This window comes from Echinops telfairi, unplaced genomic scaffold, assembly GCF_000313985.2.
Source record: "Echinops telfairi isolate 266 unplaced genomic scaffold, ASM31398v2 ScPeMD7_7400;HRSCAF=8409, whole genome shotgun sequence".
Lineage (NCBI taxonomy): Eukaryota > Metazoa > Chordata > Mammalia > Afrosoricida > Tenrecidae > Echinops > Echinops telfairi.
Genome location: NW_022111300.1, coordinates 54,724,459 through 54,739,261, shown reverse-complemented (window position 1 = coordinate 54,739,261; position 14,803 = coordinate 54,724,459). Strand labels below are relative to the sequence as shown.

Here is a 14,803-nt window from a genome sequence, read left to right as displayed (position 1 = left end):
ATATATTTAAACCATTGAATTGTAAAGAAAAAAAAGTGCCCATAGTCATCAGGTTGGTTGTGACTCAGCAGCCCCCTGGGGTGGAGTAGCATGAGCTGCCCCCTAGGGTTTCCAGGGCTGTAGCAATGCCCTGGGGTGGAGTAGCATGAGCTGCCCCCTAGGGTTTCCAGGGCTGTAGCAACCCTCTGGGGTGGAGTAGCATGAGCTGCTCCCTAGGGTTTCCAGGGCTGCACATGAATAATCTTATCATGCATGCGTGCTCATTAAGTACTAACCTTGTGAGACAAGCTTCACCTGTGAGCTAAGTAGCGCTAATAAAAATTAGGCAAGCCTTTTCTCTTAGTTTTTGATGGATTTGATCCAATGAATCTTTTCTTTCTATCAGCTGTTCAGAAGAGTATCCTACTGAACAATTTTCTTATCACCCCAGGTTTAGATGACTCCTTCAAGTTCTGGAGGACTCCGTCTACGCTCTCCAGTCAAGACCAAGATCCAAGTTCTCTCTCCACCTCGGAAACAATGGTACTTGCAAAGAGTGCCCAATCTGCAGTCTGTGGGTCTAGAGGGGAAGAGGGAGGGCTAGCTGTGAACTGCAAGATCGGGTGATGGGAGGGCTGTCTGTACAGAGCTCTGCGAGGTGTCTACATAAGTGGTCTTGTTTAGTCTCTGCATCATCAATGTAGGTCCATCCTAAAGTCACCTTGCAGAACTGGCATCTAAACTCCACCACAGGTACACCTGTTGTCCTGAGCGTCTCTTTGTAGATGAGAGATTTCCCTCTCCCTTCCATCTTCTTTAGACAGAAGTGTGATACAAACAATGCTAGGCATTTATCAAAGAGAACAGAGCTCAGATGATGAAAAATGCTTGCTGACCCTGCCCCTTTCCTGGAGGGAAGCCCCGGTTTGGAGCAAGTCGCCCCACTGAAGTGACTCGCATGGTGGGTCTGCCTTGAGCTTCATGAATGGAAACACCTGGAATGTATGCCTGCCTGCTTCTCTTTGTCTCCCATTCACTCGCATTTTAAATTCACGGATAAGTTGCTTGTTTTCAAAAAAGTATGAGACGTTTAAGTATTTTTTTTTAATGACCTGATTGAATCAATTTACAAGCATACAAAATCATGTATTCTCAACTGGAAAATCCTACATTTCATTTTAGAATTTTGGGAATAATTACTGTGTTATAGGCTCTATTAGGGAGGCAATGGCTTGACAGCCCTGCTTCCCAGAGGGAAGATAGAGCATAATATGGGAATAATAAATAATCATACAGGCATAAGATTTACCTCCTGCAGTTTCTCATGAGCTGTTCAATTTGCTGAAGTACCATTTTCTAAAGTTTTAAGAATCTTTTCTTTCTTTTTTTGAACATAAAACAGATTGGGTTTAGTATGAAATGACCTTTATTTGGACAAGTGAGATAATTATTCCAGTTCTAGCAAATGTCATGCTTTCCTTTTCAGACTAGAGATAGTACATATCTTTCTCTAATCAAGAGAAGCAATAATTTTAAGTACCAAAATGAGTTGGAGTAACTGAAGATGTAGCTCCCCAAAGGGCAGCATCAATACCTACTTAGTAAATCTTTGTGGGCTGCCCTGTTTGTATGAAGGGTGATAGGCTAGCCTAGAAATCCTGGTGTGTTCTTTAGTTATTTCTGCATATTAAGTGCTCAATAAACAGTAATCTGTTACTGCCCTGTTTCATGAAACCTCCAGCTGCTCTGTGGGAGAAAGAGGAGGCCTGCTCCTGACACGGTGCGGAGCCGTGGGGAGCCAAGGGCAGCTAGGGCTCCTAGGGGTCAGTTGACTGGATGGCTGTGAGTTAACTTGAAAAATGCCAAGTGTGTTCTTTCCTTTTGTTTTTCTGACCTCTTTTCATTGTAATACTCTGAAGACTGGAATTCCTCAGTTAGTATTTTACGTCCTTATTTCTTCTATTTGCTTTAGTTATTCAACATTCAAGAGCAAGTTGGAGTCCCTTGTGAAACATGATCTTTCCTTCTCCAGTCTCTGCAGTGACCTTTTCTCACTTCGTGGAAGATGCCCACAGCTCACTGGCCTTCATTGTTAGTGGTCAGTGTGGCGAATGTGCTAGTGAGGGGGTTTAGGAATTCAGATGCAATAGACCCAAGGTCTTGTTTGACTCATGTGGACTTGTTTTGCTTTTCTTAAGCTTTGCCTAATTTGTATATGAGCAATTGGTGATCTGTTCCATCGTCAGCTCTGGACCTTGTTTTGCCTTTCCATTGTTTTGCTCCATGGAGGTGGCTGCCCTGGGCCTATGTATTCTACTTGCAGGAAGTCCACGTGTATAGTACCACGTATGTTGTTGAAAAGTTGTATTTGGGATGAATAAGTTTGAGATGAAGACAGGCTTTCCCTGAGTTTCCTTAGAAATCTCATCCCCGGACCACCTTGAAATATGTAAGGTAACATTATCTCGGATTCTCAGTGAACAGTCTCAGAAAAGAACTTGCGTGCCTGTGGATATTATTTTGAGGAAGCTTCCTGGGTGTTAAATGTAATCATCATTCTTAAGAGGTTCTTGGAATAATTCTAGAAATGCCAATCCCAAACCTGTGGCCAGGAGTCAACTACAACTCCTAGTGACCCTATGGGACAGAGTAGAGCTGCTCCACAGGATTGATTTCCAGGACTGGAAGTCTCCAGGGAAGCAGACTACACATCTTTATCGCAAAGAACAGTTGGAGGGAGGGCTGGAACTGCTGACCTTTGGATTAGCAGCCTGATGCTTCACACACTGCACTACCGGGGTGTGTGGAGGCAGAGGGATCTTTGTTAGTGTCAACAACAGCGCTTTCTGATTCATATGCTGGTGGGAAAAGTCTTTGGTAAAAAAGGTTTTCAGCATCATTATCATTTTCACAGGAAAAAAACCCATGGAGTTTGAGGCAGGAGCCAGGTGTGTGTCTTAGATGTGATCTCAGGCTTGGTGTCAGGAGTCTGCCCCTCACAGGTGTGTGAGCGCCTTCTTGTCTGGTCACAGGACCCATTTTCCATTCGGAGTTCCATAACCACTTGTAGACAGCTCTGCTTTTACAAAGACGCAATTGCGGCTCATTTGAAGGCGCTTAATGTGTATGTGTTTTTGAGTGCTCTTCATTTGACACATCTATCCAGGTTCCCGGCCTTCTCTTGCTCCCTGCTATCCTCATACTGCCCGTTCTGCTCCAAGAGGTGAGAGAGGACCAGCCCTCATGACATTAAAAGGGGTTTTTAATTGTATTCCTCCCGATTTCTCTAAGTCTACTTTCTCTTTACCACTGGGTCCTGCAAGTGCAAATAGCCTTCATTTTGCTTTCATCTACTCCTTCGGGTGACCGACTTTAGTGTCATGCTGTGTACACAGCAGTCCTTCGAAGCTGCTCTCCCTCTGAGTGACGCTGGCCGCTCCTACTCTGAGCGCAGAGGGAATCTGTGTATGGGAGGCGTGTGCTGTCTGAGAAACAGGGTGCCCTGCCCACGCCAGGTGGGGTCTTTCTCACATGGGGCTTGGGGGTGGGGTGTGGTTTCTACACCCACGGGTGACTGTGGTTCACCGAAACAGAACGTCTATGGCGTGCTTTAACAAGCACTGCGCTCTGAAATGCACCGCTAACAGTGCTGTTTGTGCGTGTCTCCACTTCTTTCTGGTATGGGGTAAGGTATAGAAAATGCTTTTCGTGCTTCTATCATTTGATAGGCACTGTTCAAGGTTTTGTGCACCTCTGGGAACATTTTACGAAGACAAACCTTTTACTCTCAGTTAAGAAATGCAGATCACCCCAGGAACACAGTGACTTGTCCCTCCAATCTCATTGCCCAGCCTTGCCTCTTTAGGGTAGTAAGCTGGAACTGGCTTCTAAATGGACTTTGTTGTTTTTGAGGTTCTGGTCTATGTGAATGATAACAGACTCTATCTGGAAAGTAGGAAATGACATTCACAGATGTATTAGGTCTCTGGAGATGGAGTGGTTTCAGGTGTGCTACTGCTGAAGCCAAGTGATGAGACTTCAATTGGCAGACTGAGCATGTGTTATCAGGAGAGCCTGCCTTGTACAGGAGCGGGGCAAGGAAAGAGGGAGGCCAGCCTGACACAGTCGCTGTGGCAGTGGGCGCACCGGTGGGGACAGCTGCGAGGAGGGCGCAGGGCCGGGAGCTGTTTTGATCTGCGTTACTTGGGGCCACTGTGCGTAAAACCGACTGGACGGCACCTGGCAACAGTGACGATGTGGTTTTCTTAGAAACCGTCTAGCACAAGGAGGTTCTTGGTAAATGCCACTTGGGTTCCATTTTCACCGTGGTGACAGGGACGTTCGAGTAACTCCCTGTCCTGTGTCATAGGTGGCACCTTCAGCAGGCAGTGCTGAGTTCAGGTCTCTGGTATCGCCGGCAGCGCTGGCCGTGGAAGCAACTGCAGAGCACTTCGTGGTCCCAGGTATGCTTCTCAGAGCTCCCTGCCCCCCAAAGCAGAAGGGACATGTCGCCGCAGACAGAACCGGGTACAAGCTTTTCAGATAGGTGCTACCACTATGAAATAAGTCACAGCTGAAGGTTCCAACCAGTATCCCAGAAACTCAGACAGATACTCTTGGCCGATACATGGGGCTTACAGCCTGCCTCCACCTGGCTGCTCCTGAGTGAAGCACGAGGCCTGGTGAGTGAAATTGGAGCCTCAGGCACTAGTGGATGGTGTTAACCCCTCTTCCCGAAACAGTGAAGACAGAATGTGGAGCTAGCCCAGCCAATCAGTGGGGTCCTGTTAAAAGCAAACCAGTGGGCAGAGCAGCTCTTCCCTGTGTTTTCTCAGGAACAGGCCTGTTGATTAGAGGCTACGCCTACATCCGGGCTCCTTTCCTGACTGATCTCTGGACTGCAGTCATACAAAGGAAGGGTTGTGATTATAAAGAGCATCATTTAGGGCCAAAGACGCATTCATTCCATCTGCAGCTCATCCATGAGCCGGGAAAGAAGGCTGGAGGCGGAGGTGGCTGTGGATCGTGAGTGATGGTGTGTGACGATTTGTGCCTCATACACTGCCCTGTGTGGAAGGGTTTCTTTTAAACCTGGGCTTTCTTGAATGAAGACCTGAGAAGTGAAGGTCTTCAGGAAAGGATGGAGGGAGGCAGACTATATTGTCCACCATTCCTGGTCTTCATTTCTAAAACCCAAACATCCCCAAGAGGAGCCGTTTTCTCACAAAATGCTTGGGAGCAGAACCTGCCAAGGCCTCGATTCCCCTGACCGCACAGCCTGGCCAGTGCCAGGCCGCCCTGCTGCCCTGAGGGAGGGAGACGAGGATGCGGAACAACCCAGGTCCCAACTCCAGGTGGAGACGTGCCCACTGGGGTGGTGATTAATGCGTGGTCTCTGTCCCTGATGATCCCTTTACAATCCCAAGGTGCCTTAAATTCTGAAACACTCTTGGCCCCTAGGGTTGCAGAGAGAGGATTGTGAACACCTAGAAATCACCCTCTCTGAATGCCACTCTCACCCAGGACAGATGTGCACACCACACAGACAGACACACAGACGGCCGAGCTAAGGAACAGGAGTGCAGACCACTGGCTGAGGTGTCCAGATGAATAGAGCAGCTTGGTACATTCCCAGCCATCTCTGCCTCTCCCCGGCTTGTTCAGGAAGGTCCCTCTGGTGCTCAGACCTTGTGAACAAGTGCCTGTCTACCAGGCAAAGAACACGGCCCTGAGCTTATGCTTCTTTCCAATAGGTCAGCATGAAGCGACGTGGCCAAGGCCTCCACGTGACTCCTCCTTCTCGGCTCTTCTGCCCAAACCTCCAGTCTGGGTCACGCCCTCTCTCCTCTCGGCTATGTGCAGCCTCTTGGACAACCTTGTGGCCATCGCTCCAGGGGACACTACAGAGGCCCTCCGACAGGCCCAGCTGCTCCGGCGACTCTGTAGGTGAGAGGCCGGTGTGGGCAGCAGGAGGAACGCTGGTGAATGCAGGCACGTTCACCACTCCATGGCGACCCTGAGGGTGCTGGGTGCTGCAAGCAGAGAACAACCCCTCGGAGGGCCCCAGGCGTGGCTTTGTCCCTTTGTTCCAGGTTGTTTGTCTGCAGAGAAAGAGACCTCCCCTGCTTCCTTCCTTGACCACCATGGAATAAAACAGACATCAGTGCTGTTCCTCTTCCAGCAGTCCGGTGATTGGATGTAAATTCCTCAACCATGCCTTTCCTTTCTTTCTTTCTTTTATTTATTTGTTGTTGTTTTTTCCCCATCATTTTATTGTGGGCTCATACAACTCTTATCACAATCCATACATCAGTTGAATCAAGCATGTTTCTACATATGTTGCCTCCATTCTTTTCTAGACATTTTTTCCTTTCTTTTAAAAAGAGCTCCATTGAGAGAAAATTCAGATGCCGTACCATCCACCCATTCAGGGTTTTCGTTCAGTGGTTTTTGATAAGGTCAAGGAGAGGGGCAGCCATTAGTACAGGCAGTTTGGGGATATTTTTATCACTTCAAAAAGAAACTCCATGCTTCTTGGTCATGACTTCCCATCTCTCACCCTACGCAGCCTCTCGTGCACATTCTGTCTATGAGTCCCCTTTCCTGGACTCTCTAATGCAATAAAATGGAGTCATCCTGACCGAGCCCCGGTGGCTGATGTCCTCACTTAGCACAGCACTCACGCATGTTTGCACGTTACCAACATGGTGCTGCTCCTGGGCTGGGTAGTATCCGAGTGTGCGGATTGACCATTCGTCCACAGCGATGGGTTATTGTGAATAATGCAGCCCAAACATTTGTGTGTGAAGTTCCGACACGTGCTTCCATTTCTCTGAGTGTATTTTCCGAATAATGGAATTGCTGTATCATACTGGAACTGCGGGGCACTTTCCGCATTCTCCTTGGGATATTAAAACACTCCTTTACCATTTGTATTCTGCAGTTAACTGTCTTCAGTGAGAATCTGTGCCTGCCCGCACATAGCCATACATCCATGCAGGTACTTCTGCATTATTAACATATGAAAACACGTATACCTACCCTTATACATCTATACCCATCCAAATAAATCTGTCTTGGAAGAAATACAGCCAGAACGCTCTTTAGAGACTTGATCTCCATATTTTAGACATGTTGTCAGGAGAGACAAGCATGAAGACAAGCAGAAAGACAGCATGCTTGGTGAAACGGGGGCAGCCAAAAAGAGGAAGACCCTCAACAAGATGGATTGACGCAGTGGCTGTAATGGAGGGTTCAAACAGCAACGGTTGTGAGGATGGCGCAGGACGGGGTAGCAGTCGTGTCATACGTGGGGCCACTGTGCGTTGGTATCATCTTGATGTGGCATAGAGACTCGATGGCCCTGCTCCACAATAGCAGGCCCAAACGTAGTGTGTGGCCAGTTTCTGCCCCATTTTATGTTGGAACATTGTGTTCGTGTTCACTGTCCTGAAAGACTGCGTTCTATTTTATTCTCTTAATGAGGCCTTAAGGCGTACTCGTTTCTTTGAACTTTTTGCCTTCTCACATTCATCTGATAACATTTTCTGAAATTTTGTAGCATGTCTTTTTTATTAAAAGACATCATCTCCTGTGAGCTGGATTTCAGGTGAACTTCAGACTTTAAGTTGAGACTTACCAGCCTGCATGCAGTGAGAAGCCCTCCCGCAGCTTGAGCTGTTTTCCTTTTCTATCCCCAATAGCATCGCCGATTCTGCCCTCGTGGAGAAGTGTGTGCAGGAGCTCAGCACAGCCCTGCCTTCCTCGTCTCCGGCGGAGCACACTGAGGCCCAGGTGAGTATCCCAAACTACGTGTGTATGGTGACCCTGAGCCCCTGTGGAGGGCCTGCCTCCCACCCTGGGTACCCTGAATTGGAGTCGACATTGCCACTGGGTCCCAGTCTGATACTCACTCACCCCTGGGAGGCCCCCACTGATACCTGCGAGCACCTGGAGGATCTGCAGGTGTAGCTTCTGATTTGCGTGTGGGGAGGGGAGTCAGAAAGAGCTGGTTCGAGACCTTGGCCTAGCAGCACAGGCAGCCATTTTATAACCCTGGAGGGAGAGAGCAGCCTTCAAAATCGTGTGGGATGGGCTGGCCGTGGTTTGTGCTGTGATGCTCTCTGGTGGTGGGCAGGAACAGTGAGTGTGATGACCTCATCCTTTGTGGTCCCTTGAGGTGCTGTCCAGTCCTGGTTCGATGACCAGCTGTCCCTGTTCAGTCCAGGGCCTGCCTGTGTGAACATGACATGACCACATGGGGGTAGTATAGCCCACCTTCCTGTTTCCCACCACCTCAGTGATGTCTGCTCTCTTCGTCCAAGAGAAATTTGTTAAAATGCTCACTGGCTAAATTATGGGTATTTTTTGGAACTCAGTCTAGTATAAGGATCCTTGGTAGCACAGTGCTTCAGGTGAGCAGCTTCTTACCCAGAGGACATCCCTCAGTGCTGCTCATACAAGTGAGAGATATAGCTTTAACTGATAGGAGGGGACTGTGAAGGCGCCCCCACCCCCACCCCCATCCCTTTGTGTCAAACAACTCTGCAGAGGGAAAAGGAAAAGGGAGGCCACCCCTTTGGCAAAGCAGGGCAGAAGAGCGGTTTTGAAATTGTACGAGAGCAGTGACTAGAGGCACAGACCCGTCCACAAATGCAGAATAGCCCTGCCTCTCTGTAAAAACAGCCGCAAATCCAGGGAGAGGAAACCCACATATGCAAGGGGACTTGTATATTAGTTGTGGAAAATCCTTCCCAAATTTCTTGAAGCCTCCTTGTATGTGAGTATATATCCATGTATATGCGTGTGTGTGTGTGTGTGTGTGTATATATAGAGATACAGAGGCAGAGACTGAGTGATGTCTGAATATGTCTGCAGTGCTCCCCTTACCTGGACTAAGCATCTCTTTGCCTGAGGAGAGTGGAAAACAAACACCACAGCCCTTCTGCAGTCATGGTGGATCCTGGACATAGTGTTTTCAGAGCATTTTTGCCAGTTAGTGCTATTGCAACTGTAGTACCAAACAGCATTCCAGAGATGGTTTTATCAGCAATGGTGGCAGAAGATTTGGTTTTTCCTCCCAAACAGGAATTTCGTTTCTGTGCTGGAGGCTGGTGGGGGTCCACGAGAGAAAGGGGTTGGGGGTGGGGGGCAGGCTTGTCTCTCTTCAGTAGTAAGAGCTCGGCTATTAGATTTGTCCCCGCTTCTCTTTGCTGCAGTTGACCACTTTAAAGACAATTTTCTAATCTTTCTTTATAGAATTGTAGATGGTCTGGCTTTAGAATGCCCTTTTCGGCATCTTCCAGGATATCGATTCTACAGTTGAGCTACTTGGCGGCGATAAAGGCTTTCTTTCTCTAAATGGAATTCAAAGTTTAGCTTTGAAACTATCACTCTGTTTGATGTTACTGCAACTGACCCTGTTGATATGGCTAGGAATGCTGATCGTCTGAGAAAACTGTTGTTTGGTCTGCTGTGTTTTCAGTTGAGATCATTTCTAAAAATTAGAACGTTTTGTTAGGGTTCTTTTGTTTTTGTTTTTTTTAAAGTCATCGCACTCTGCAGTAAGTGCTTTCTGATAACGCCTGGAGAAGTAAGCTGCTTTCGCCCGGTGATGGGCTTTGTGCTCTGCTTGCTTCTGTGACTGGTCTCCTTTCTGGCAGGTCTCCTTCCTCCTGGAGTACCTGTCCTCTGTGACCAGGCTGCTGCAGTCCTGCCTGCTGGTCGACCCTGGCTTAGTGGGCCAGGACGAGCTCCTGAGGCCGCTGCTCACAAACGTCGTTGGAGTTCTCACCATTTCTACTAAAAGCATCGCAGGTGAGGGCCGCTTTGGTGTGCTGGTGGAAGTGACTCTTGTGGCGAAAGAAACCTTTCTCAGCACAGAACACCCATCACCAGGTCACCAGTTGGGCTGGGCTAGTGGTCTGTGAAAATCTTTACAATGTGTTTTATAGTTTAGATGCTTGTAATGAATTATTCCAGGCAGCAAGTGCTAACCAAAAGGTCTGTAGTTTAAACCCCTCAGACCCTCCATGGGAGAAAGAAAGATGAGGCAGCCTTCTTCTGGGAAACACTGTGGGGCAGTTTTGCTCCATCTTAGAGCGTCACCATGAGTTGAAGCCGATTAATGGCGGTGTGTGCTTTGGTTTTATTGGCAGAGTAAAGAGTCAGCCCCGAGCCACCCGTGTAAATGAAGCCACGCTGTTACAGCCAGTGTGCTGACTAAGGGGATTTTAGGCAGTGACTATCCCTATGCACTTGGCTAAAGCCAAGTGACTGACCAGTACAGCATTTGGAATCTTGGATGGGGAAAACGAATAGGAGCATTTTCTCAAGGTTCTGAAACCATATGGAAAAACACACACTGATGCGAAGCTGAGTGTAATGCGCGGCAGTCGAGATGATCGATACACCGTCGGAACTTTCTCAAGACCCAAGGGGGGACGATGGTTTTCAATGGCGGATCGTAGTCATTTGGCAATTCCTGTTGTCTTTGCACTGCTGTCCCCATCCCGGAGCTGTGGATTTGTTTGGTTCCAGGTTGTGTAAGTGACATGTTTGGTGCCAGGTCTGTCTTCAGAATCTCCTAAGCGTTGTGGGCACTCTGGCACTGAGGAGCGGTCATCCCTCCGGACCCACGTGTGGGTCCTGCTGAGCATTTTCACCACACAGCCAGCAAGTTGCTGGGACGCTGGGAGAAAGGGAAGTCCTCCCCAGGGTTTCTGAGAAGCTGACCTCCAGGTGTTTCTCCTGTGGAGCTGCTGGAGGTTCCATGCTGACACTCAGCGTCCAGTTGTTCCACTGGCGCAGGGATCCTTGTTCAACTCCCCCAGGGAGCAGAAATGGATTCTTGGGAGAAAGTGGTGAAAAACTCTCGATATGCTAGTAGCCTGTGGCCACCAAGGCTCAACCCTACCCGAGAAAGCCCTCCCTAAGCTTACTGTTCCATTTCCCTCGTTGGGGACCTTTGCTGTCTCTTAGTTTCGAGGTTCTCAGAGAGCGACAAGGGCGACAGAGCCATGAGCCATGGCTTCGAGTGAGAGAATGTTGGGTTAAATGCTGGTCCACATCCTATTGTGAGAGGTGCCCTGTGGAGGCTCTTGGCTGCCTGGATTCTCCTGCTTTTGTGTGTGACTTGGGTTTAGAGAATGAAATAAAATAGTTGACATTTTGCTACTTGGTTTTACAAAAATGCCCAACCTAGCAGTCATTCTATCAAGCGCTGAAAAGAAAAAAATTTAAATAGTATCTGAATGCTTGGCCAGTAAGCTAGCTGGTGAAGCAAAATGTTACTGATTATTTTTTATATCTAATGGCATTTAATTACTGTCATTGGAATAACTTTTATAAAAGTAATTTTTAAATTCTTTCACAATTACATTTTGAATGATTTTTAAAATACATTTTGTTATATTACTGTCACCTATACAAATTGCAAATTTGCATACACAAGTTAACACTTTAGAATTTACATAAATAAAGAATAGTGAAAGTTGTTTAGCAAGTATAAGTTAGATCAGCTGTTAATAGCTTTTATTTTAGCTTTTTAATTTTTAATTTAACTTTTGACTTAAATATTTTATTTATCCATTCTTAAGACAGCATCAAATACAAAGCGTAAGTATGAAGGATGAAACTAACCCTTTTTACATGTAGCACGCAGATATGCACAGAGTACCCAGCAGAAGTATAGTGCATCCATGGGATTAAAATTTCATGGAGACAGCGAATTGGAATGTTTCTTAAGAGGCTCCTCCAGGAGCCGAGAATGAAAAAATATGGGGAACGACTCGGTTAGAGCCAAGGCCTGCTCTGCTGCAAGCTTTCCAGGGGAAGGTTTTATAATGGGATTTGACCAAGGGGAGGGGGCAGATGCTGCTACGGTGGGGGTCAGGGGACGACAACAGAGGCCTTGGACAGCCACCCCACACTAGAGAGGGATCAGGGTGACTCGGCCCACCTTCAGAGGTTCATGGCTGGACGCTTAGCCACAGCAAAGTTGCAAGGTCCTGTCTCATGTCCAGTCTTCTCTGTGGGAAATAACTCTTAGTTCTTCAGAATGATCCTCTTTTCTTTTTGGCCTTGGCCTGTTCTTTCTTCCCTTTTCCCCTCTGCACAGGCTGCTGGGGGGACACGGGCAGAGGAGGAACTAGACTAATGTAGAAGCTGCATATGCAGTAGAGCTGAAGTTAGGCATGGCTCAACATTCCTTAGTGAGGGGAGGGATTGCCAGGGTGTCTGTGTTTGCTGGGGCGGGAGGCTGGATGGGGCCGCGAGAGGCCCCTCGGAAGCATGTGCGGAACGAAGCGCCTGGAGGCCGGCGTGGTAGCAGCTGGGCTGTGTGTTCACCTGGCCGACCCGTGGACACTATTTCAAGGGTCATGAAGTGCCTGTGGCTCAGTTTTGAAGAGCTGTTCCTCTTCTTTCTTGCCAATTCCTTGAAATGTCCTGATTGATCTTACAGATACAGAGCTGGGGCCGGCTTTTCATTGCACATGGACTCATCTGTTTATCTTCCTGGTGGCTCTGCTGAGGAGAGCAGCGGCTGTGTCTCTCCCCTTGGTGACAGTGGCACTGGCCAGGCGCTGGGCAGCGGTGACTGGTGAGAGAGTACTGGGCAGGGTGTAGGGTTTTCCCCTCATGGAACAAAGATGACCAGTGCATCCTTAGAGTAGCTAATTGGCGTGATGTACAAAAGAGGCTCTTGACTGATAGGTCCCCAGTGTTCTCAGGAGCACCCCAATGTACCTTTTTGAAAAGCCAACACACTTTTCAGGAATACAATGGAATCATGGTCCAGTTCCGATCAGCATGCATTAAATAGGTGGAGAAACGAACACCCGCTTTGTATGGACAGAAGAGACCCTGGTAAACAGCCAGTGAACAAAGAAGAACGAAGGAGGAGGCCTCCCATGTCCGCATTTCAAGGCCTCCTCCATAGCTGCAGTCATCAGCGTAGCCTGGGACCGGTCCAATCACACATACACAGACACACACCTACCGACCTACCCACCCACCTACCTACCTACACAGCCACAGTCATGATCACACACACACACACACCTGCTCCCACCTCCCCCACCCCCACTCCCCTGCAGTGGGACAGTCTGCCTGCCTGTGGACAGTTGGTCACTTACACAGTACTGAAACTCATTAAATCAGGACCAGAGATTGTTTAACCACAGCACTTGCACGGCTGGGTTCTCCATTTGCCGAAGAGTGAAGCAGGACCCACGCCTCACACCCTATACAGAAACTAAGTCAAGACGGTTCACAGACCTAAATGAAAAAAGTACAACTGTAGGTTACCCATGGAAAAAGGCAAGGACAAGTGTGAAACTGCCTGAGAGTTGATTTCTACTTAGAGGGATCCTATAAGGACAGGGTAGGACTGCTCCTGTGGGTTTCTCAGACTTGATCTCTTTGCGGGAAAGAGAAAGCCTTGTCTTTCTCCCACAAAGCACCCAGTGGTTTCAAATTGCTAACCTTGCAACTAGCAGCCTAACACATAACCAGTATGCTTCCAGGGCTCTTAAGGACAAAGTGAGGTCCCCTCTTACCTAGCCCTAGTACACTGTCATACGGATCTAAAAATGTACAAACTACAGAAGGCAGACCAGACCTCTCTGACCTCATAAAAATCAAACAGTTGTTTGTCTTAAAAGACTTCACTCAAAAGGGAACCTACCCATTTGAAAAGTATTTTTAATAATGAAAGCTTCTAATCTTTAAAATCTCTTAGCGTTTGTATAGGAAGCTTCAAAAACAAAGATAAGCAATTAAAATGTGCAGTAGTCATGAACAGATGAAGGAAGATGTTCAGGTCACCAACAAATACCTCAAGAAAGGCTCATGCTCATTGACCATTGACTACCTGCCATCAGGTTGATTCTGGCTAAGAGCAGCCCTATGGAGTAGAGACACCCACTCCTTGGGGTTTCAGACACTGCACTTCTGGTGGAGGGGAGCAGAGTGCGTCATCTTTCCCTCGGAGCTGCTGGTGTGTTTGTGGGGAGCAGCCAGGGCGTAACACTCCACACCACCAGGGCTCCTTCATTAGTCATCAGAGGGGTGCAAGTCAAGTCCACAGTGAGCCGTCATCTCCCCCGAGTGCCAATGGCAAAATCAAAAGCACTGCCAAAATATAAATGCTAGCTGAGGTGTGGCGAGACAAACCCTCAAACACTGTTGGTGTAATATAAAATGGTAAAACTGCCGTGGAAGTCAGCCAGGCTGACTTAAAATGTTGGAAAGGGTAATGCCTCACAGTTCAGCAATCCCACTGTTAGTTACATATTCTAGCAAAATCAGGAGCTGTTGATAAGAACAGATCAATGTACACCGTTGTTCACTGTTGTCGCAACAAGAGAGAAATGACCTCGCGCCCATCAAGGACTGCATGGATAAACTTTGGTGCATGCGCACAGAGGAATGCTGCACCCTGTAAAGGGTCTATTCATCGTGCATCTGAAACTTCTCATGCATAAAGAACTGGAGGGTGTTAGGGCCTTGCCAGACCATTTGTTGTTAATTTTTTTACCTTTGTCCATTCCACGTGTCTATGTTCTATGTTACCTAGAACAGTCTCTTCTCAAACCTCAGAGATACTTCAGCCTCACTTAAGTGAACACGGTTCTTTCTCCTGGAGGCCCAGTGATGCCTGGACCCCTTTCTTAGGTCACCCACATTTAGGTAAGCCTAAATCTAGTCAGGTATACTTAACAATGATAACTCTTGCAAAAAAGAGTTATCAACCCCAAATAATTTAAAAATCAGTCACAACAAAATTGCAAAGCCAGTGGTACTCACAAGGCAAACTGATTTT

General features: G+C 47.7%; 1 protein-coding gene across 1 annotated transcript in view; it reads left to right on the top strand.

Annotated features, from left to right (window-relative positions):
* The window catches only part of RTTN (rotatin), a 96,729-nt gene that overhangs the window by 69,871 nt on the left and 12,055 nt on the right, over positions 1-14,803 (top strand). The window contains exons 34-39 of the mRNA XM_045296076.1: positions 431-522; positions 4,349-4,442; positions 5,733-5,925; positions 7,683-7,773; positions 9,642-9,795; positions 12,443-12,580. Of these exons, the coding sequence (XP_045152011.1) occupies positions 431-522; positions 4,349-4,442; positions 5,733-5,925; positions 7,683-7,773; positions 9,642-9,795; positions 12,443-12,580 (762 nt within the window). The remainder of the gene's footprint in view (positions 1-430; positions 523-4,348; positions 4,443-5,732; positions 5,926-7,682; positions 7,774-9,641; positions 9,796-12,442; positions 12,581-14,803) is intronic.